The sequence below is a fragment of the Macrosteles quadrilineatus genome, unplaced genomic scaffold, assembly GCF_028750875.1.
Source record: "Macrosteles quadrilineatus isolate MER2022 unplaced genomic scaffold, UCM_ALF_1.0 Scaffold_1__1_contigs__length_201487025, whole genome shotgun sequence".
Taxonomy (NCBI): Eukaryota; Metazoa; Arthropoda; class Insecta; order Hemiptera; family Cicadellidae; genus Macrosteles; species Macrosteles quadrilineatus.
Window position 1 is genome coordinate 12,484,999 of NW_026542594.1, and position 21,936 is coordinate 12,506,934.

Sequence of the window (21,936 nt, forward strand, 5' to 3'; positions counted from 1 at the left end):
TAAGATTTGCATGTAAAATTTGTATTGCTTGGACGTTTGGCTAATATCAGTGAGATCAGATGAGTTATAGCATAGATAAAAGGAGTGTTATAGCTACCGTTCTGTGGATGGTAAATCACGGGGAAAACTAATCCTAAACTGGAAATCAGAAATCCGTCAGTCAATCTCAAAAAAATTTATGGTAGATAAGTGGCTCTACATTTAACGAATTTGTTGTTTTTGCAAATAAATATTTTTCAATTGAAATTCCACTCCGTAAGGAAGCATAAGATACTAATCATTGACAACTTTTCATAAATAACGAATAGCTTAAAACTATGACCCGAAACGGACTGAAGACGGACAATGTATGTTTTTCTTTATATACGTATACAACTATGTAATTATCATTAAGAATAAACTTTTGTAGGAAAAATATTTTTTTTACTAGAATTGTTGAAGAATAGTTATTTGTGTAACGGCAGTTTGCCCTCGCGTTACACATTATACAGTTACTATAAAGCATATAAACAATTATTAGTCTTCCAAACACTGTGCAACACGTTCTTAGGTTAGGTTAAACCCAAAATCGAACAAAATGGGAAACGCTTCACCAGCCGATCGTAGTCGTATAATCAAGTGTTGCCAACTTTTTCAAGCGTAAACGTATTACGTGCCTAATAAAAGCATGCTATTTTGTGTTGTTTGGTTGGAATACTGGTGTGCGATAATGTAAAAACAGTGCGACAAATTAAAAAGTGTGCAACAAATAAGTAAATGCAGCAATTAGCAGCTTTCTGTACTATAATCAGTGCAAGGAAGGCCTCTTTGTCGGGTGACTGTAGGAAAAGAATGTTTTCAATTTATAATTGTGATTTAGCAATATGGAAAGAAAATGCTCTCAACTATAAAATGGTTATTACTTCAATTGTTGTATTGTCAATTGTTGTTCAATAAGCATTGATAGCGAAGTAAAGCATAAGCATAAGCAATATTTAAATTTATGTTTACAAATGTTAGAGCTTGTTTTGACACATTAAGGATTGATCAAACAATTTGAAATATTTTACAGTCCAGTTCAAATTCCAATTGCCTACATGGTAATCAAAATCAACGATTAGTTAATAAATCTACTTTACTTAAATCTAGGACTACGAAGAGGTACTTAATTATAATTTTAATTGCATAAGGAACACTAAATAACAAAAGAGAAATTCGTTCAACAACATTTATTTAAATAGAAAAATCAATAAATAACACTGGGAAATAATAAATTAACACTAAGTACTAACAACAACTCTTTGAGTTTTACAATAATTTACACAATTATCGATAGTTTTGCAATTGTGTTGTCTCAGAGTATGAAAATAGATTATGGTATTGCAATGGTAAAGATGCTATATACAAAAGGTAGTAAGAGTGAACGGATGAGTAGAAGTATCTAAGGCAGAGGTAACTGAGAGGTTGGCTCGGCTGTAGGGAGTGACAATGTGCAAGTTTTAGGATGGTCGATGGTGTTGGACTAGTTGGAGATATCCTGGGGGGCGTGCGCGCTGTAAGCAAGCTTTTGGGCTTCGTCGTCCAGACTGCGTCTGTAGGTGTAGCCTCCAGAACCACCGGTGCTACCAGAAGACCAACCACCAGAGCCGCTGCTGGCATCATAACCGCCAGAGAACTGTGGACATAGTATTAACGGTTAAGAAACAGCGAACTCTCGACACGGCCAATAATGAGGTGGCTTGTTTTCAGATCTTCTAAACAATAAACTCGGTCTGCATTGGTCATGGTCTTTACTTAAAGAAATGCCTCGGAACCACCGTGGGGATATGCGCAAACTTTGCTGCCAGTCGAATGAATTAACGTAAGCGAATGTTCATATTAAACCTAGTATAAGAGCTTATTTAAAACTTTTCTTGAAAATAATTGAAATATTGAAAAAATACAAGTTAAATAAAATTGGGAATTTTAAAGTGACAAATTTTAAAGCCAACTATTTCCTACAGTGAATGAAAGTTTGTTAATTGTTTCAAATATTTATGGCTTAACTAGTCTCCTTCCTTAAAATAATAAATAAATAAATAAAATATTCTTACCGGTATCTTTCCGTAGCTTGTAAAAGCGGTGGAGCCACCACCAGCGATGAACTTCTGGAGTGCGATGACACCGGCGATGATGAGAGCCAGCTTGCCGACGATCAGAGCCTTGGCGGCGACCAGACCGATGACTCCCAGGATGATGGGGATGACGGCGAACAGCTTCAGACCCACCAGAGCTACCAGGGGGAAGATCTTCTTCTTCAGCTTGCCACGGCCTGAACACGGTTATAATTAGTTGTTTAATTACACACTTGTCCACGACGAACGATCAAAATAACATAGTAAATTCTACTTATGTATTTTTTTTTTATATAATCTGGAGTGCTATGAACAACTAGGAAAAAGCAATTTTTTTATTGCAGAGAGTACAAACCCCAATCCACTAAATACATTATGGCTAATTACTTAGTTAAACTATATAGACACAGTTTCCATTAACTTGTGCTCTGTTAAAACTGCCAAAATATCATAAGTTCCAGAAGAAAGATGTTCACGAGTTTGAATTACACCTCGAATTCGATGTCTGAAAGAGCAGTAACCTCTAAAAGGATACAGCAGGTTTCAAACGACCTGCAAGATAATAAACCCGGTGAGTATTACGTAGAATTTCACTTTCATCGGCAACCAGTTTCCGGATGTAACAGAGACTAATCCGTTCACTTTCTCTGATAGTTGGCTGGAGAGGTCCTTGTCCTCCCGACATTGGAATTGCTTGTGGCTGGATATAACGCCTTCTAGAGGTATTTCCACACTCTAGGCTTATGAGATCTTTTACGTTGAAAATTATTTCACACTTACAAATATGAGTTAATATTAGACCATACAAATTTGGTATGTGAAAAGTATGTGAAAATTATACATTAAAAAGTTTATGCATAACAACTAACTATTGAGGATGAGTAGTTGAGATTTTTGTGAAGAATAGCTAAATTATAGCTAATAATAGCTAAAGTCGGCCAGCACAATTATTTGTAATCTCATAATATTCGTTTCGTCTGATTCCTTTTTTCGTGATGCTTCCTATAGTATTTAACTTAAAATAATTATCATTTTGTTTTAGTATACAGTTTGAGTTTACAAGTTTGAAAATGATCACTCACATATACATCTCACGAAGTACACCTATTCACTGACAAATTACCGTGTGGCAGTTAGTGACAGTGTCTAAACATGCCCACTAATGTGTCAAGTGCTAACGGACAGTTGTGTTAGCACAGCCAGGCTAAGTGTTGACCTACGCACTAACGGCTTCTCATGTGAGTCTTTCGCACATACCCTCGTTTAAGTCTCCGCCTTTCCTGTGACGCACATCACAAACCTTTTAGTGCCGCATGATATCAGAGACAACTCTAAGTAGGGCAACGCCATTGTAATCGACTCAACTTTCTCGCCAACTGATCATTAATCACTAATCTTTCATTGATGAATATTTCAAACTTTATTAATCTATTGAGGCTTCATTAGTTTGCACTTTATGGAATTTGCTTCGGTGACTGGGATATTCTATGATTTAATTTTGAGGTGATTTGTATTGCTGGTAATCAATAATGTCTTATGACTTTAAATCGTGTTAGAACATTGCAAATACTTATTTGAATTTGCTACTCGACAAATCAGGGGTACAATAATCTTTATTATCAAGGAATTTTAAATTGAAACACATACAACGAATCTTAAAAGTTAGAGAATGCTATCGCACCACCATAGCACATAGAACACCATCATAATGGTGCTCTGTAACAGCAAATGGTGGTTTATTTATTACGTACCCGTTTTAAAAAGATTTACTATTGTGTGTTCAAACAGACGTTCCAGTGTTTAAGGATTGTAGAACGTATTACAGTGATAACTTTGTTGTAAACCAGCTACGAATTAATTTTGAGGAAATTTAATAATACGAACTTACTATACTTACTTCGTGGTTGTGATCCTCACATAAATAAAATTAGTTGTAGGCACATAACACATTTTTAAAACTTAACCATCCACACTGATGGTATTTTGTGAGATAACTCATTATGAAGTAGGCAATGATTATTGCATACCTTCTTCCAGAGCGCGGGATATGGACTCAGGGGCTCCCTGGGGCAGTTTCATCTGGAAAGTGTGAGACTGGAGGAACCTGACAGTGGCGTCATACAGGAGGTCCAAGAGACGGGATGTCCTCTGGCTGGGGTCCTGAGGGAGGCTCTGAGTGATCTCAGCCTCACTGAGAAGAGCTCGTCCGTTCCTGGAGTCTTCCTGGTACTCGGAGTTCTTAGCGAGGGTCACTCCGGAGTACAGTTCGATGTTACCCATCCTCGCTGCACGGTCGAGGACGGCCACCGCCTTGACACCCAGACAGTTCATGACCTCCGTGACATCCTCGGAGCCGCACTCTGACATGACCTTGGACACCAGCCTCCAAGTGGTGCCTCCAGAGCTGGGGTCGCTCCTGCCGTACACTTCGTTGTCTTCTGGGCGGACATCGGCCACCGCCGCACTAGCCAGCGGCACCAACACCAACAGAAACATGCTGATTCCCTTCATCACTACAACTACCGTACACAACCGTTCACTGCGATAACCGAACCTTAAGTGTGATGGTTAATCTTCAGATGTTCCTTTTTATTCTAGGCACCTCCACCTTCCGTCATAGGAGAAAGCTCCTATGTAAACAAAAGCGGGCGCTCATTCCCCATGATACGGCGCGCCCCTCCGCTTCCCCTCCGCCACAGAGCTTTAACTTCGCGGGCCCCCTCCATTGCCTAATTGAACGTGTGTAGGACCATTCAGTTTCCGGTGATGATATACCTCTTGGTAGGACATACAACGTCTTGTAAGTATTATTTTGGGAAGGAAATAAATAAGTTTGCTCCTTACCATCCCGAATCTTCCGTGCCAAATTTTGTCCAGATATTATTTATTAATTAAACTTATTCGGTACTCTATTTGTTTATACATTGTAATTTGAAGCATCCAGCTTTCAACATTTACTCCCAAAATCATTATAACTCCAACGTAATAAAAAGGCATAAACATTTTTTATAGCACCTTTCAAGCTTTAACATTTTATAAGAGCAATGAATCACATACTAAATACTTGAAATAAGCTATTGAAAAATTTTTAAATTTTAAATGACATTCTTTCTTATCTAATAACTGCAATATATTAAAGTTAATGTATTAAAACAACCCTTGAAATGAGCCTCTTAATACCCATGTTTACTTTAGAAATGCATTGTTCAAACTCCTATTCATTATGACGGATTCAGATTTTCTAGACTTATTTGTTCTTGTAAAATATGTGTATCTTTTAAATATAGAGATTTAGACAATAAAGTTAAATGGTCAATACTAAATCGAAATTTATCGGTAACATTGAAAGCTTAAACCCCTGATAGTCATAACAATTAATGTGAAGTTGGCTACTTATTGAAGATAACACTAATTCTTTCTTACATGTCATTGGTGGTCTCATTGTGTGGATGACCCTGTATAAGTTAGGTTTAGAGTATTCTCAGGAATGCATCAAGTGAGCTAGTCATAAGATTTATATTTAAATAACAAAACATAAAAAATATAATTCGTAAAACTTCTATTGATTTTTAAGTTGTAGAAGTAATTTATATGTTGAAATAAAATAAAACAATATAATTAGACAATCAATTACTGCAATCATACATTACAAGTCAAACCTATTAATTTGAGATGCGAAGATTATTTCAAGTGAAAAGTATTATTTTTTGTGTGTTATTTTTTAAATAAAAAACATTTCTAGTTTTGTGTTTTGAAAATATATTTTTCAGCTTTATGTTGCATTTGAGATGAAATAAACCACATTAAGCCAAGTATATACGTTTTCATCATGTTTATAAAAAAATTACAAATACATTACAACTACAATGCTGATATAGAGGAAATATTTATCATCCAAGTGTAGACTTGGGATTTCCTCTTATTTCTGGTTTTTAATTCAATTGCTTGAATTAAAGTTAAGCATAAAATAAATCGATCCTTAGAAAAAGGTTTCTGATGGAAAACGAACGATTTTATTGATGATTGTAAATCAATAATATCGGAAAATACCTGGTTAACGAGGAATTTTTAAAATTATCCATTCGTTGTGAATTTAAAAATGTGTTTTAAGTATAGGCTATTAATTAATTGTTATTTCTTCTTACTGACACCAAAATTAATTTTCAAAGCCTCACTGAAGTTTGTCAAGAAACCTCGTTGCTAGTTGTAGCATAGCTGCGAATTTTGGCAGTAGAAAGTATTGCAAGCAATACCGTGGAAAGCACTTTCTTTAAACATCGACATAAATTGATCACGAATGTTCTGTAGTCTAATTGGTTTTGGCCATTACCTCGACTGGGCAGTGGGGCGAGGTAAGCAGGCACGACATGGCAGGAAGAAAGGAGGAAGTGTGCAGTATGTAACACAGTAAATGCTATTTTTTATTTATTCCAAGGAAACATATTATTATTAAAAAAATGGATTGACGGTTTGTAACAGACGTTCAAAGTGTTTAATGCCGATGGTGTCAGACAGTTAAACAAAGCATTTAAAACTAATTTGGGGGTTCTCTAATACGCTTATAGGATTCAACCAATTACTGATTAATATTTAATTTGAGTTTAAATGAGAAGTCTAAACGCTTCTTCAAAACTTTATTCAAATTCAAATAACTATTATTTGTCCTAAATTAAATTTTATAATACACAATATTTCTGAATTAAAATTATATTCAGCCCCAAGCGAGTCTATGTGGTCACAACTGCTGATGACCGAGGTAAGGAGATATTGTAAAGGCCGACACACCAGGTCCCGCCGCATGGGTGAACGATGAGTGTACAGTATGATGAATGAGATGTCAGCATTGTTACTTACTAAAATCGGCTTCTTCATTAGCTTTTGATAATCGCGAGGAATATTTTGATTACATACATTGACAAATTAATTCAGCTTCTAGTTGTAAAGCTTCGTATTGTTGTAAGAGCAAACCCGAGTTACAACCTATCCTTTCACCAAACACTTACTTAATTATTGTATTCTGGGGGCTTAACATGTCAACAATAATTTCCTAACTACAAGTGTTGATACCAACCAGAAAAGGACAGATGGGATAATTAATGCAACGAAAAATTATCATGTATTACTGTAAATTAGTTCTTTTTTGAGGTTTAGCAATAGCAGTTGAGTTTTTCATGTTATCCTTGCAGCAATGTCACAGCCGCTGTATAATACGATACGTAATAGTGTAGTATAGGGTGATTCACCTGGCCAGGTCCCGGTCGTGATCCGCGATGACTCAATACACTTTCACTGCCATGGTCGTGTCGCCAGGACCAGAACATCCTCCTCCTTATCCGCATCCTCTTGGACTACATACGTTATCAGCACTTGGTTACTATGGTGCGCACGGGTAAATAATTATTAATGATCATTCTCCTAAGGCTGCCTACTTGTCAAGTAAATACTTAAATGTTTTATAGATAGTTTAAAGAAACCTAGGAATAGCCAAAACAAAAAGTAAGCTTATATCTGAAGTAGGTCCATATATTCCACGTACGCCATAGAAGTAACTTAGTAAAGATCAAACAAAAAGCATCAAGAGTAGTTTGATTTTGCAGTTTTTCGAGAAACGCATTCGATAAAACCTCGCGGTGATGTCCAAGAGAATAATAAGAACTTCAACAAAGCCAATACCCCACAGAAAATTAATTTTGGTTACGATTTATATTTTAAGAAATTTTATTTTATTTTGACATTTCAGTGAGCAGATGATGAAAGGTAAACTTTTAAACACAGATCATAAATTAAATTTCTGATTTCGGGTCGGAACAAAATCAAATTACACTCATAAAGGTGCAAGACCACCTAGCCAGACCGAATAACAGCTTTGGCCTGGATTATACAGCTGTTTAAGGCAATTATTAGTCGGACTCGAATGTTCAGAGCTGTTAAACTAACGGTACCTCGCGTTGCATGTCACAGAATCTCTCAAGTGTTATGAGTTCCTTTGTTGAAGCGGCACTCCCACAAGACGATCACGCCGACCTTGACACTATCCAAGAATCTCCAACTGTCTCCAGGTCCTGGGAGCATCCCCAATATCCTGGGACCACAATGCCAGTATCAGACACGCTGTCAGTTTAATAAAGAACTAAATTTGATTGACTCAGTCGCTCCAAAGACTGTTATTTCAACGAATAACTAGTTCTACATTTTTCTTCAAATTAGTGACTCTATTTGTTTAGATATATCAACTCATTAGTTTGTAACAAATTTAAAAGATTGCTGGGATATTTTAGTCCTCAGAGATACCGAGTAAAGGCAACCATGAAATGGTCCAAGATGGCAATCCAGGAGGTAGGAAATCACTATTATACTAATACATGACCTGAAAGACACATTGAACACAACATGTTTCTTTTCTTTTAATGAATTTCGTTATCAGTTTTCAGTTATCTCTTTTCGCTATTACCCTAAAACAGGACCCATCTCAAATTACCAATCGATTCGACTGATATAACATGGTGTAATCCTTAATTAATATGGTAAATTAATAAATAACTGGTTTATCCAAAACAGTTATCATTGGGATAAATTTGGGTGTTAATAAAAATAAATACATCTATAAACATGGAAGTATGTATGTATGTATGTATGTATATACCATATGGATTCCGAAACCGTTTGGCAGATTGTAATGCAACTTTCAGGCATTATTAGGCATTATTCAAGGATGGTTTGTGTGTAGTTTGGTGCAGATCCGTCAAAAATGCTGCGCCCCAGAGTGTTTTAAGGGGTCAAATGACAGAGTTTTGGAACTACAATCTTTACAAATAAATGTAATTTAAAAGCAGATATTAAATTTCACCAACTGTTTTGTAGGTTTGAATAATCACAAAATTCTGTATTAGTCATGATTTGAAATAGTGCCACACTGTTTCCACAGAATGCTGCACAGAAAACTATTTTACTTTTGGATAAGTCCAAATATATTAAACCCCTATCGCAGCATTAATGGGCACTCAACCAGGTTTAAATTCTCCACTTATAGGTAAACTTAAGCAAAACCCCTTAGCAAAGTGTTATAAACAATAACAGGGATGGCAATGCCTTTATATTTTTATCTTTTGTTCTATATCCACACAAACTAACATAAATTATAAAGTGATTAATAATCGTGCGTGCTATGTCAGGTATTCAAATGCCTCCCAATTTGTCATTAACCCACCACATTACTGTCATTAAAATAAGTAACTCCAATAATACTAATGCGAACTTAAATCCACCCAAGCTGTGCAACGGAACCAGACTGAGGATTAAAGAATGACACCAAACTTGATCGAAGCAACAATCATCAGTGGTATGTTAAACGGAGAAATAGTCTGAATCCCAAAAATACCGATTATTTCATACGAATTACACTTTCGATTCAAGGGAATATAATTTACTTTGCGTCTCGCTTTCGCTATCCCCATTATAAGGCACAAGGGCAATCCCTGTCTATCGCCGGTTAACATTTTGAAAATGCATGCTTTTCACACGGACAGCTGTATGTTGCGTGATGACGTGGTGGTAGGTACACCTCAAAATTTTAATATTTATACACCTAATGAAAAGAAAAAACAATGAAATGAATAAAAATGAAATGAAATTAAATGAAATGAAAATCCTTCTAATTCAGGCGAACTTAGGACCTCATGGTCCATTCTTACAGTTAACTTCTCACATTGTATATTCAAATAAATATTCTATTATTGCTTTTGGTATAGATTTTTATTATCTATCGTAAAGAACAAATTACCATTTAAAATAATAGTTGTTAGTGCAGCAACGCGCACCGGGTAACTGCTGGTAAACAATACAATTCATCAGAAAATTCCAACTCATTTTAAAAACCATTCGATATTTACCAATTTTACATAGTTGTGACTGTACCTCAAGAAGAAATGAATCATAGGATCCCTTATAGGCTTATGCTATCTACACATATCTAAAATAATTGTAAAACGTATATCGAATGGTTAGTAGTAATCAATTAATGAAACCACAAAAACCTTTTTAGTTTCACCACTTTATGTTTTAAGGAACCATTGAGTGAATTGAGAAACTTTGACAGCGTAATTTTCAGAGGTCTTTCTCAGAGGAATTTAAACAATCACCTGCTAATATAACACGAATCACGATGAAACCTGTAGTCGCAACTCATTCTCTCACCCGGCTCCTAATCTAATATGAACACCGGCGCTTTTCTAATCCATTATCTTGGCTGGTGTCTGGACAAATACCAAAACGATGACACGAACTGTCAGAGGTAATGAGTTGATGCTGAAGTCAGATGACCCACTAATGTGCTCGTGTGAGCGTGAGTTTGCTTGTGTATGTTTGCACATATCCTTTTGTGGGACACTAGGAACTACCAAATCCCCACATCCGGAGTCCGGTAGACGACCGTGTTGTGTGGTGTTCTACAAGGCTCCAACCTTCGATCTGTCACCTGATTAGATCTTGGCTTTATTAGACTCCGATGTTGAATTTCAATCAGTCTAGGCTAGGTTTATCTAGGGATCAGTGTCATTCTTTGCCATTGTCTCCATTGATTGTCACGGTAGTATTTTACAGCACAGAGCTCAATATCTCAATCGTGTTTTGTAACACCAGGATTCGATATAATCCAACCAAAGACCTTTCATTAGTTTGTATCCATTTATAGGAAATTGGGAAATACGCCATTATGGATGGTTTATATAAAAAGAGTGTAAAAACTTAGTTGTCCTATAGTTGGCTTATAATTTCTACACATTTGTTAGCTTTGAGTGTTAAAATAGCAATGTAAAAATGGCAAATAATAATTTTACCATAATTCATGTTGATATAAGTATTGAACTGTCTTAATATTTTATTATTATTTTTCATTTTATTTCTTAATTCTCGGAAAAATTAACGATTGTCATGCTAGTATGTTTGTAAATAGCTTCTTGATCAGAATCGTAGGTGTTATTAAATTACCTAAAAGCACAAAAATACGTCAAATTTAATAACACTTGTAATAATATACATCCACTTATACTGTTTACTCAAAAGACATACACATAAAAGATGGTAAGTGGTAATCGATTTCGATTGGACACTCCAATCATCATCACACCTAATAGGCGAATGAATCAATAGTCTTCCTTGGACATTTGTCTTGTGAGTAATTAGTATAAGTGTAAATATATTATTTAGTGTTATTTGAAGTCATTTTGTGCTTTCAGGTATATGTTTGTACACTGTTTAACGCTTTAGCTGTTTTGTTACAAATCGGATATCTTTACTTCTGTATTTTGATGTATTTATTTAATGTTATGAAGTATTATGAGCAAATTGTTTTAGTTATATTCTTGGTCAAAACTCAATACACATTTTTTGTTTATGTTAAATTAGTTATTTTTTTAAAGGGGAACACTTTATTGAATACTATTCAGAAAACTGTGAATGTAAGGTAGGTAGTGCAGCTATATTTTACTTTGTGGCCTCTTGAATAACTCTTACACTAACATGTACGTTATTTTGTACTAAAGTTAAACAATTTTGAGACTCATTTAAAGCGTTAAGTGCCAACGTTCTAGTTAAACCCAACATTGATCAAACCGTTGACTGGCCCAGCCTTCCTTGGTTTCTCGGGACCTTGACCCTAGAAGGTATCTGTAGGTTAACGAACATCCTAGTGGGCGAAGACGAAGACGCAGATAAACATTCTACTTGACGACTCTGCAGGGTGTGGTGTTGTGCTGGTGTTTGTACATAACTGTTCTGTTGTCAAGGCGAGGAATGTATCGACAAAGATACCTCAACCAGCTCTGAACCAGAACATATGAGAAAACTATTGTCCTTGTGCTTTATTGTCCTGTGGCAAATATTAAATATATTTCTCTCTTGAATGAAGACATCTAGTTTACCTCATTTAACGCTTTAAGTTCTTCAAACAAGGCGTTACTTAAATGTAGCTTAGAACTAACCCTACCTTTTACCTAAAAGCGACTGGACGACTTAAATTACCTGTGAAGTGGAAGAGTCGTTTTACAATATTTATTAGAACCAACTGGGGAGGCCACAAGCATTACGCAGAGACGTTTTATCGGAAACATTATGCTTGTTTTTATTTTAAGCAGCATTGCCACTTTTTAAATATATAACACTATTAGAGGACTTAACAATAATATTCTACTTCGTAAAAATATCAATATATGTATACATTTTGTTAAATTGCAAATTGCAAGGGGTAATATTCATTTCAATGTATTACCTATATAAATAAGCCGAAAATATAATTTACAATAATTTTATTTACGAATAAAGCATTAAAAAAAAGGAAAACTTAAAAATTGCAGTGCATTTTATAACGTTAAATTGAGGGTTTCCTGTCTTGTACACAGTGTAGAATTAAACTAAAATATGGCAACACATTGAACTGTCTGTAAGCAGATGAAGGCGAAAGTGATTGTATAATCAGTTTTAAGTTTAAATCAATATTAAACTGAAGCACATTGAACTAACTGTGGTTCGAGATCGACCCAACGTTCTTTCCCCAGATCTTCAAATAATGTGTATACCTCAACGATTAAACAATACAGCATGACGTGTTCCTCGTAAAATAGTCTAGTGTGGATATCTTAGAATAGTTTCGTCGCAGCAAAATATTTTTCAGAATTCGCTTCTGATTATGAAATATATGAAAAACCTGGCATGGATTACAAATGAAGAAACGAGCTTATTGTGTTAACAATATATTGATCCCAGATTCACTATTATCGATCAAACCAAAACTGTAACTTATGTGTTCAGTAAAATTTTCCGGTAGCCATGTGCGCTCAATTAACAACTAACTAATATAACTTACATGTGGGCTTGCTTTGATCCAAGTAAGCCTATATTTTAAAACTTCATATGTTCTAATTATTAACTACTTCGGATTAATTTTAAATCAAATTAGTGCGTACTTCGTCTCCTCATTCTACTATCTCAGTCTACTATCTCCTCACTATTAGTGCAGAATTGATATATTAAGGCAGTATATACATATTTGACCATTAATAGAGTTAGTGTTATTGTGGAATACGTAGTTAGGTCAATACTTGTGCATAAACGCTTTTCGACACTGTACACTTGCACAGTTTACCCCCCTCAACAGCGATGATCGCTCCTAGTTTCTCCGGTAGGCGAAGGACAGTTGTCCATTGTTCAGAAGCCCACCACTGCCACCACTCAAATGAATCACAGGATACTGTTGTTGACACACTTGCCAGGACCACCTAAATACCTCATCGATTATCTCAATTATCACCTTTTTGGCAAACTTGAAAGAGAAAACTCTGCTTCCTGACTGAATGTCATTATTTGACTTTGACACTTTTAACGGTCCTTACTATCCAGTGTATGTGTCTGTGACTATAGATGAATGTTACTTTATATTTTCCTTGTAATTGATATATTAGAGAATTTATCATACTGACACCTTAAGCCTTTATGAAGAAAAATGTCATTTCAGAGTTATATTTTACGAAGAACAAAAGCTTGCAATTTTATTTTAACACAAGTAATGTGCATTCTGTATTCTCAAGCAAATGATTTTTCTTAGCTCAATATTTTAAACATTAAAATACGATTAAACCAATTCAAATATTTTTTTGTGGATATAACGTATAATATATGTTTATATTCATATTTATATTATTTATATTTATTTATATTATATTTATTATTTAAATTTATATTTATATTTATTATATAATAATAAATCAACAAATAACTATCAACATTATTACATGTGAACCTTTTCTAGAGTCTTGTACATTCCTCTAAACCTGGTATCCATATATGCAATTACTTTTATAGGCCTTCTATACTTTCATCTTGCCAACCCTGCAAATCAGTAAAACTCCGATAATTGGCAACGGTCGATATTATTTGAACAAGTTAACTGAATAACAACGATTTTCTTACGCAAACCGCACCAGCTACTGGCATCATGACTAATGCAAAAGCTTGTAATTAGTTTTTTGAAACTAGTCTAGACCTTGAGAGGAACCTGATTGGCCAAGGTCGCCTGAACACTGAACAGTGGTTGGGACGACCTCAAGGTGCAATGACTTGACTTCCTCCACCCATCGCTGGAATGGCTGAATAGCTTCCTCCCACCCGACAACTTTATCACCACAGCGTATACATATTCGGTTTCTACTGCTACTTCGATTGTTTATCACCATATTTAACCTATGCACCTTGACCATTGTATTCGATAAATCTATATAACACTGTTCGTTTGATTTAACAATTGTCGTGTGAGGGTTTTTTTTTTTTTAGTGTTAAATTGAAGAGGATTACACATACAATAAGTGTTATTGACACGTGTTTTATATAAAAATATGAATATGAAGAAACGAAAAGTTGCTTAAATGGGTTTGGCTACGGGTTAAAATGGTTTTAAATTTTAGAGCCCGTTCTAAACTTTAACATAAATTGGTAACCAAGTATCATGGTGGAACTGTATTTTAGTTTTTATAACTTTAGAGTTTAGAGTTTACATATTATTTCATTTGAGTATACAGTTATCAAATTAACTGCGAGTGAAACTAACAACGGGCCATGATTGTAAAATTATTTTGCATAAATTATATCTACACTTTCTTAGATAATGTACCATTCCAACTCATAAATAACACCCGATTGATGACCCTGTAACCCACATAGTTCGTTCACTGACTTCGGTACCGTACACCGGTCAGAGTTCAGAACATTGTAGCAGCCAATCATCTGTTTACCAGCTGTTTATTGATTGATAACCAGTCAGCTGTTATTAATCGATTGTTGATTGTGATCTTTTCGTGGGCGTGGGTTACTAGTGGAAGTAAAATTATCGGGTGTGTGTTTCTATAATAGGCACCATCAGCTGGTATCTAAAGAATAGTAGGAAGGGCTGCCTTTGAATGAGTTAACTCCATCGTACTTTCATTTAAATACAATTTGTTTAATCAAAATTCCAACTTGCTGTGGCATTTTTGCAATTTGTTCAGTTACTTGAGGAAACGCAGTAACAGCTTATGCTATCACTTTCTCGACGATAAAAACCCCGAATTTTGGTAGGATACATTTAAAAAGTATATTCTAATTATGTGTTACAACCAAAACGCTAAAACATATTTTTATGGCCTCGTGTTTAGCCCTTTGTTTAGTTCCAGAGTATGATTAATCTCTGATAACCCCAACTTGCTTCTGGTTAAGGAGTAAAATTGAAATTTGTATTTTCAAATTTTACAGCCAGGAGATTCTGAGATTATAGACCTTATCCCTCACGAGCCTATATGAGCAGGTGGATCGCCTTCCAGCTGCTCAGGATTCTTTAGTAACCCAAAACATGTACGAAGGTCAATGTTCACATGGTGGTTAGCTTGTGGCTTTGTACCCGGATACTTGATATAAGGTAACAATTTGCAACTGATATGATACATTGAAACATTGTGACAATGCACAGTGGATTAAGATTATTATATGTAATATGGCCGAGGTTATGAATTTAAGAACAATATGTGTATGCAGCTATAAGGCTGTTATGATTAATTGATAATAAAATAGACATGATGGCAAAAACGAATTCATTTTCAAACAGCTAGGTGAAACCTGTCGAAATCAACGGTTACTCCTAAGTTTTCAAGGATAATCAGCTAATACAGTAGATGGAGTGAAGCTATTAAAATCTTGAATATTTAACTTAATCTTATCAGTTAAAAAAAGAGTGTATACTATGCAATGCAATTCCTTGGGCAAATTTTGAAATTGGATTTAATTTCAGGAACAATGTCCTATAAAACACAATGAAGAACTGGCAATAACTAGGAAGAGTCAAAGGCTGAAGGACTGGAAGTTCGCATGCCCATTTTTGAATATAAGCTACAGCTGGTGAATTTACATGAAGTACCACTTGCCACATCAGTGTTGATTTTTTTGGACAGTTTTACTAAATGATACTATGTAAGATATTATTATAATCCAATTTTCTTACGATAATATATTATTCTATCTAGACTGCTAGTATTATTGATTATTGACAAATACGGGATGAATATGGTGATAATTGTTATACATACATAAAACATCACGTTGCGAAATAAATGGTGAATGAAACTTCTGCGGGGTTGTGGGATATTATTTGACATTAAACCAAATTGAATGAAAAAAAACACATATTAAAAGTGAGAAACATTTTAAACGACTGGTTACATATTATTATGGGGCAATAAAAAACATTATGGGAGAAAACGAACAAAATTATCGGTAAATTAATATTAATGATGAATGAATCCTATGTAATGCTACAGATTGTTGATTATTTTCAACTACGGCTCCTATAATTGAACGCATATCCATTTAAGACTGTAAGAGGTTGCCATTATTCACCGCAAGAAGGTTGTCTGACAAAGCCAAGATGAAGTGCAATGTGGTGTTGAAATCGCGGGAAAATGCAGATGACGCAACAGCTGGTCACACCCTTGCCCCTGGCCGTGGACGTGCACGGGGCTATAGAATACGGACGTGCACAATAAACAGTCTGCTCTAACTGCGCACGTGAAAATTCATCCCTACAACAACAGCTGGTCACACCCTTGCCCCTGACCATCGACGTGCACCGTGCACAGTCTGCTCCAAATGCACAAGTGAAAATCCAACCCTACAACAACAGCTGGTAACACCCTTGCCCCTGACCGTGGACGTGCACAATGCACAGTCTGCTCCTACTGCGCAGGTGAAAATCCACCCTAAAACCAACAGTAGGGAATTTCTCTGCCAACGAACGTCACTACACAGAACGAAATGGTGTTATTTCTACAACAACAAAGGGTAACCGCCACGGCTGTAGCTGTAAAAGCCCGTAAGCTATTAACAACAAAGGGTAACCGCCACGGCTGTAGCTGTAAAAGCCCGTATGCTATTTAAAACCTATTGTCATTGATCAGTGAGGCTTTTAGTTAAAAGATTATTTGGCTTTCTATTTAAAGGGAAATTTCTCCTAAAAGGAAAACTAGTTTGGTATGAAGGTTAACTTAAACTAATCCTAGTTAATGGTTTTTACCAAACCAGATATATATTTTAAAGAAGGTTTAGCGAGTGTGCATTTCCAGCACATTTTCTCACACGTGCCACTAAAGAATGGCATCAATACCAGGTTTCTTGGTGTACCTAGGTTTCTGAGGTGAATAAGCCTATGTTAATTGTATGTGAGTAATCGTATTTATGTGTTTTTGTTGAAACCGCTTTTTGTGAAATTTTTGGAGCCTAAAATTTGGCTATTGAGTTTCATAACTATGGGCGACAGTCTGTCAGGGGACTGTGGAGGGAGGTTCATTCACCACTATTCTCCAGTTACCTCATCCACTCTCACATCCGGCAGTGACCTTGACCATCGAGTTGCGATTGACCAGGGAAAGTGATCACGATCCTCCAGAAGCCGAACCTCCAGTTTCACCCAACCAGGATGTGGTCCCGACTGAGGGGAATTCCATTTCCGGATACTTGATAATCTTACACTCCCCATCAATCTTGTGCATTGACAATGAACAAAAATAATTATAGGAATGTATTACAGAGTCGGAGAGAAAACATTCAGAGCCTTGTTAAGTGATCCAAGATGTTAAATGATCCTTGATCTAGACAGCCTACACAAGGCTACTTGATCAACATTTGACAAATCATTTTCTTCATATGCAATAATTGCCCTTCAAACTCCATCGTTATCGCAAACAGTGTAGACACAATCTCAACATCGCAGTGGACTGACTCGATGTGATGAATTATTGATTCCGTGGGAAAGACAGATCGACAATTAGTTAGCAGCGATATCGGAATGTGCGATACCGTCGTTTCAACGCTAATTCCCGGCTATAACCGTAGCTACGGCCGCGTTGACAAGTGGATCGCCTCCAACACACGTTACGTTTACTGTTTTATGGAAAGGTCAAGGGATAAACGGTCTGCGTGGCCTCACATTACTTCTCCAAGTGATTGTCAGGAATGTTTGTATGGATTGAAGCAGAGCATTTACGCATTCTTTGGCTAAAGGTAATATTTCAAATGTTTTATTGACAGATATAAGTAACAGTGTGCTTTATTTCTTGGAAGCAAGTTATCTTTTCTATTTATTTTCATCCTAACTCGGTAATTAGCTAACCCTTAACAAAATGTAAACCTCACTCCATTTCTTCCTACCCAATACATTACTTGGTTAGTAATCCCTCAAACTATTCCTGCCTACTTGGCGGTAACTACAAACACAAAGCTCATGCTTACAACTGATAACATTGGTTGTGCAGAATTGGAGATTTCTCTGTTGACCTGGTATGTGGACGGGTGACAATAACTTGAGTGTAGTGAGTGCCACACCTGTGACAATAGAGAGAGAGTGAGCTTTAGTGAGTGATGGTGGATGAGTGATGCTGCATTGAGTGTTCGGCGGCGAGGTCACATCATGTTGACCGCTGCACACACGTACAAGATAGATGACTGCAAACTTGGGGTTAATAACTTTGACTTTGTCTGGACAAAAGCCACACTTCCTGGTTTTAAATGTTGATAAATTGCGCCAGGTTTATAAATTTTAGGTCATGTTTAGGCGCTTAGTGTTAATACTGAATTCTTTATTTAAAACCCATCATATCAACAAAACTCTTATACAGTAAATATAAATTCGACACGTATGCCTTATACAGGGTGAGCCACTTAAGGTGACCACTATTGATTCAATACAAACCGTTGGTCCAGTGATGAATTAAAAATTTCCCTTACTAAACAAACCTTTAAGAACAACATTAAAATATTTTTAATCTATCTATATATTAATAGGCAAGCATGTTTCTTTAAAACCTTTTTTCTCAGCTCGTGTGTATCGTACGGAAAATCTACGCATACCGTTAGAAAGCTAATTTCCTGTAGGTGTGCAGAATCCCTTTATAAACTAAAATAGGCACAAAAATAAGCACACAAAATGAATTTGAAATTTAAAAAAATTAACATGGGTTTTATGGGTTGCTATGGTGATGACGAAATAACAACAAAATATAAACAGAAAATCAAAACAAATGGAAGACATTCCAATCACATGTTTTATTAAACAGTGTGAGGTGAAAATAGAGAAGTTTGCACAAAACATACTTTTGGTCGATTTTTCGACCACGGGGCGTGCTCTCGTTTATTTTTAATACAGGATGTACAAAACTAGAGGTCTACTAGTTCAAATTAGATAGTAAGAAAAAAATGTATTATTATTATATTTGCACGGGGTCTGCCACACTCAAGAATATTAATATCATGTACATGTCATATTATACATAATTTTAACGCTTTTCCTTAAACAAGCATTCTGGTGGAACGATGATTAAGATATTTTTATTAGTTTAAAAATGGCGGCTACTTACATGGAACATCTAGTTCAGTTTTCAATTACTTGCGTTTTTATTGATAAGACGGATACATATAAAATATTATTAAAATTGTGCATACCTTTTGATCTAAAGCTTTACTTTGCTACAATAATTTTACAAAACAAAAATGTCCCAATTTTTTTTTTAAATAGTTAGTATAGTCAAAACTCCAAAGTTTCTTCAAATAAAGTTATGACAAACAGTATATCAATTTAAAGGAATGGCAGTTCCAAGCAACTATAAAATTTTTACCTTATCCGTAAATATTTCGTTTTATCATTTGAAAACATGTTTTCCCCATATAAAACGCGTGTTAATTATTTAACATAGTGTGTCACATGTCATCAATGAACGGTACTGTAAACAAATAAAATGAGTTTTATACAAGGGAAATAAGTTTTTAGTTAATACAACTAAAAGAGTACTGAAACTCTACAACAAATTTGATTTTTTGTCCTAGGACGCTAACGAGCCGGGATTGTTTTTCACATTACTTCAGGCTAGACCTAGGGGTTGCGACATTTTCACTCGGATAAAATCTATTGGTGATTTGGCGGGATTTGAAACCGGGACCTCTTGGACCGAAGTTCCGCGCTCTAACCACTAGACCAGCTCGCTCCCCCACAACGAACGTGATATTCAACATACATATTATGTTGACCAGCATCATTTAAATGCCTGGGATCGAAAAGGTAGCTGTTATTTACAACTTTAAAAACTGACACTTTGTCGCTGGGCGGGGGCCAGATCACAACACGAAGTCATTCAACTTCACTTTCGTCATCTGAGACTATGTCCGGGACAGTGGGACGTGGGGAGGGACTTTCCCTTTCGTCAGTCCCGCTAAAATAAAGCTCTCAGTATCACGCAACGCAGGTCGCTCTGCCATTGGACCATAAGTTCAAATTGAAAGAGAAATTGTGTCCTGAGTCACATCCTGTTCCGCAAGAAAAAAGCTTAAGACGGATCTTGTGTGAAATGCTAATCTTACCTGCTTGGTGATTAAATGAAATACAATGGCAATATTATCAGTTATTAGGTTTACTTGCTAATTTCTTTACTTATATATGTATATTTTTCATTTTTTATTTTTTTTGCAAAGGCCCTGGGTTTAAGTTCATAATTTGTCTTGCATACAAAACGCACAGTACTATGACAACAATAATAACAAGAACAGTCAACAATAACAGGCACTCCTCTGGTAGGCATTTATTTAATTAATGATTCAACTCGTTAACATAAACAAGTACAAAATGATGAGTTCAAATTGTAATAATCTCATTCCATGATAGTAGTCATTACATGCTAAATAATATATCTCTTATGCATACAAATACAGGGTGTCTCAGACCACCCGACCGGCTTATATAGCTCCAATATGAAAGCAAATGGAAACCTAATTGCAACTGGAACCCCCTATTTTGACCCCAAGGAATCCAGCTAAATTATTTTCAACCACAAAAAAGCACCCCAAAGGGCAGATTTTGGGGGGTAGGGGTGGTTTTTGGGAAATTTTCAAATGTAAAGGGGGTCGTGTTATACCTCATTCTGAAGGTCCTTTAGTCCTGAGTATTTTAGTGGAAAATGATTTAAATTATCTTCATCCCTTTTTACAGGGTGTTCAAAAACGTACAAAAAATAGACCGTTGAACTTCTTTTCACTGTAAAGAGGTGGAATTTCGTGGAGGGTTCAAATTTTGATAACACTTTAGTTGCTAAATGAGCTTTCAAAAAACTCTAGTTTCAACCCTTTTGCTATCTTTTTACTTATGTTACGCATTTTCAAACCTTTTGAAGTTTTAAAAGCTGTTATCTCAAAAAAGTCAAATCTGAACAAGTACAATCCTAAACCATAGGGATGTTGTTCCTTTTGGATGACTAATTATTGGCAAATTAGAGTTTGACCTTTGGCAACACTGTAGATGAGATTGCCAGATGTGTTGATTCAAGAAATATGAATGTGCCATTAATCATAGTAGAGGTCCTACCGGTTCCGGCTGCAGCTACAAAACTCCACCTTCTTCACACAAGGTATAATATAGGCCAAATGTAAAGACTAGAGAACCTGTATGGATTAATTTTTCGATTATTTAAAAGTACGAGGAAACAAAATTCACTGACACAATGGAAATAATTTTATACGATAAATTATTCACTGGATGGAATTGATTAAATTTTCTCGTGCCACCATTGACAGCATCTCCAACCAGACTTGCAACTCTTGGTCCGTACATACATCATTCCACAATTACATTAATGAGAATAAGGTGTCTACTAAAATTCATATCTGATAACTTGTATATTAAGTATGGTGCTTAGTGATTCAGACCCATCAAATAATATCACTAAGTCGTTGAGCCCACAAATTAATATGGTTACAAAACCTATAGCATACATTCAAACAAACTTTATAC

General features: G+C 35.6%; 1 protein-coding gene across 1 annotated transcript; it reads right to left on the bottom strand.

Moving 5' to 3' along the window:
- Positions 1 to 1,193: 1,193 nt before the first annotated feature.
- On the bottom strand, positions 1,194 to 4,707 carry LOC128983689 (uncharacterized). The gene is made up of 3 exons (XM_054403089.1): positions 4,121 to 4,707; positions 2,073 to 2,290; positions 1,194 to 1,654 (listed from the first exon to the last, which is right to left on the bottom strand). Exons 1-3 carry the CDS (start codon positions 4,602 to 4,604, stop codon positions 1,502 to 1,504), a joined length of 855 nt encoding a protein of 284 aa, XP_054259064.1. The 5' UTR covers positions 4,605 to 4,707; the 3' UTR covers positions 1,194 to 1,501.
- Between the last annotated feature and the right edge of the window lie 17,229 nt (positions 4,708 to 21,936).

Bases quoted from the DNA above. Each gene is read 5' to 3' on its own strand.
- LOC128983689 (XM_054403089.1), bottom strand. From the start codon at position 4,604: ATGAAGGGAATCAGCATGTTTCTGTTGGTGTTGGTGCCGCTGGCTAGT. The intron at 2,291-4,120 runs GTATGCAATAAT...AACCGTGTTCAG, and splicing joins ATCCCGCGCTCTGGAAGAAG to GCCGTGGCAAGCTGAAGAAG. The intron at 1,655-2,072 runs GTAAGAATATTT...CTATGTCCACAG, and splicing joins CAAGCTACGGAAAGATACCG to TTCTCTGGCGGTTATGATGC.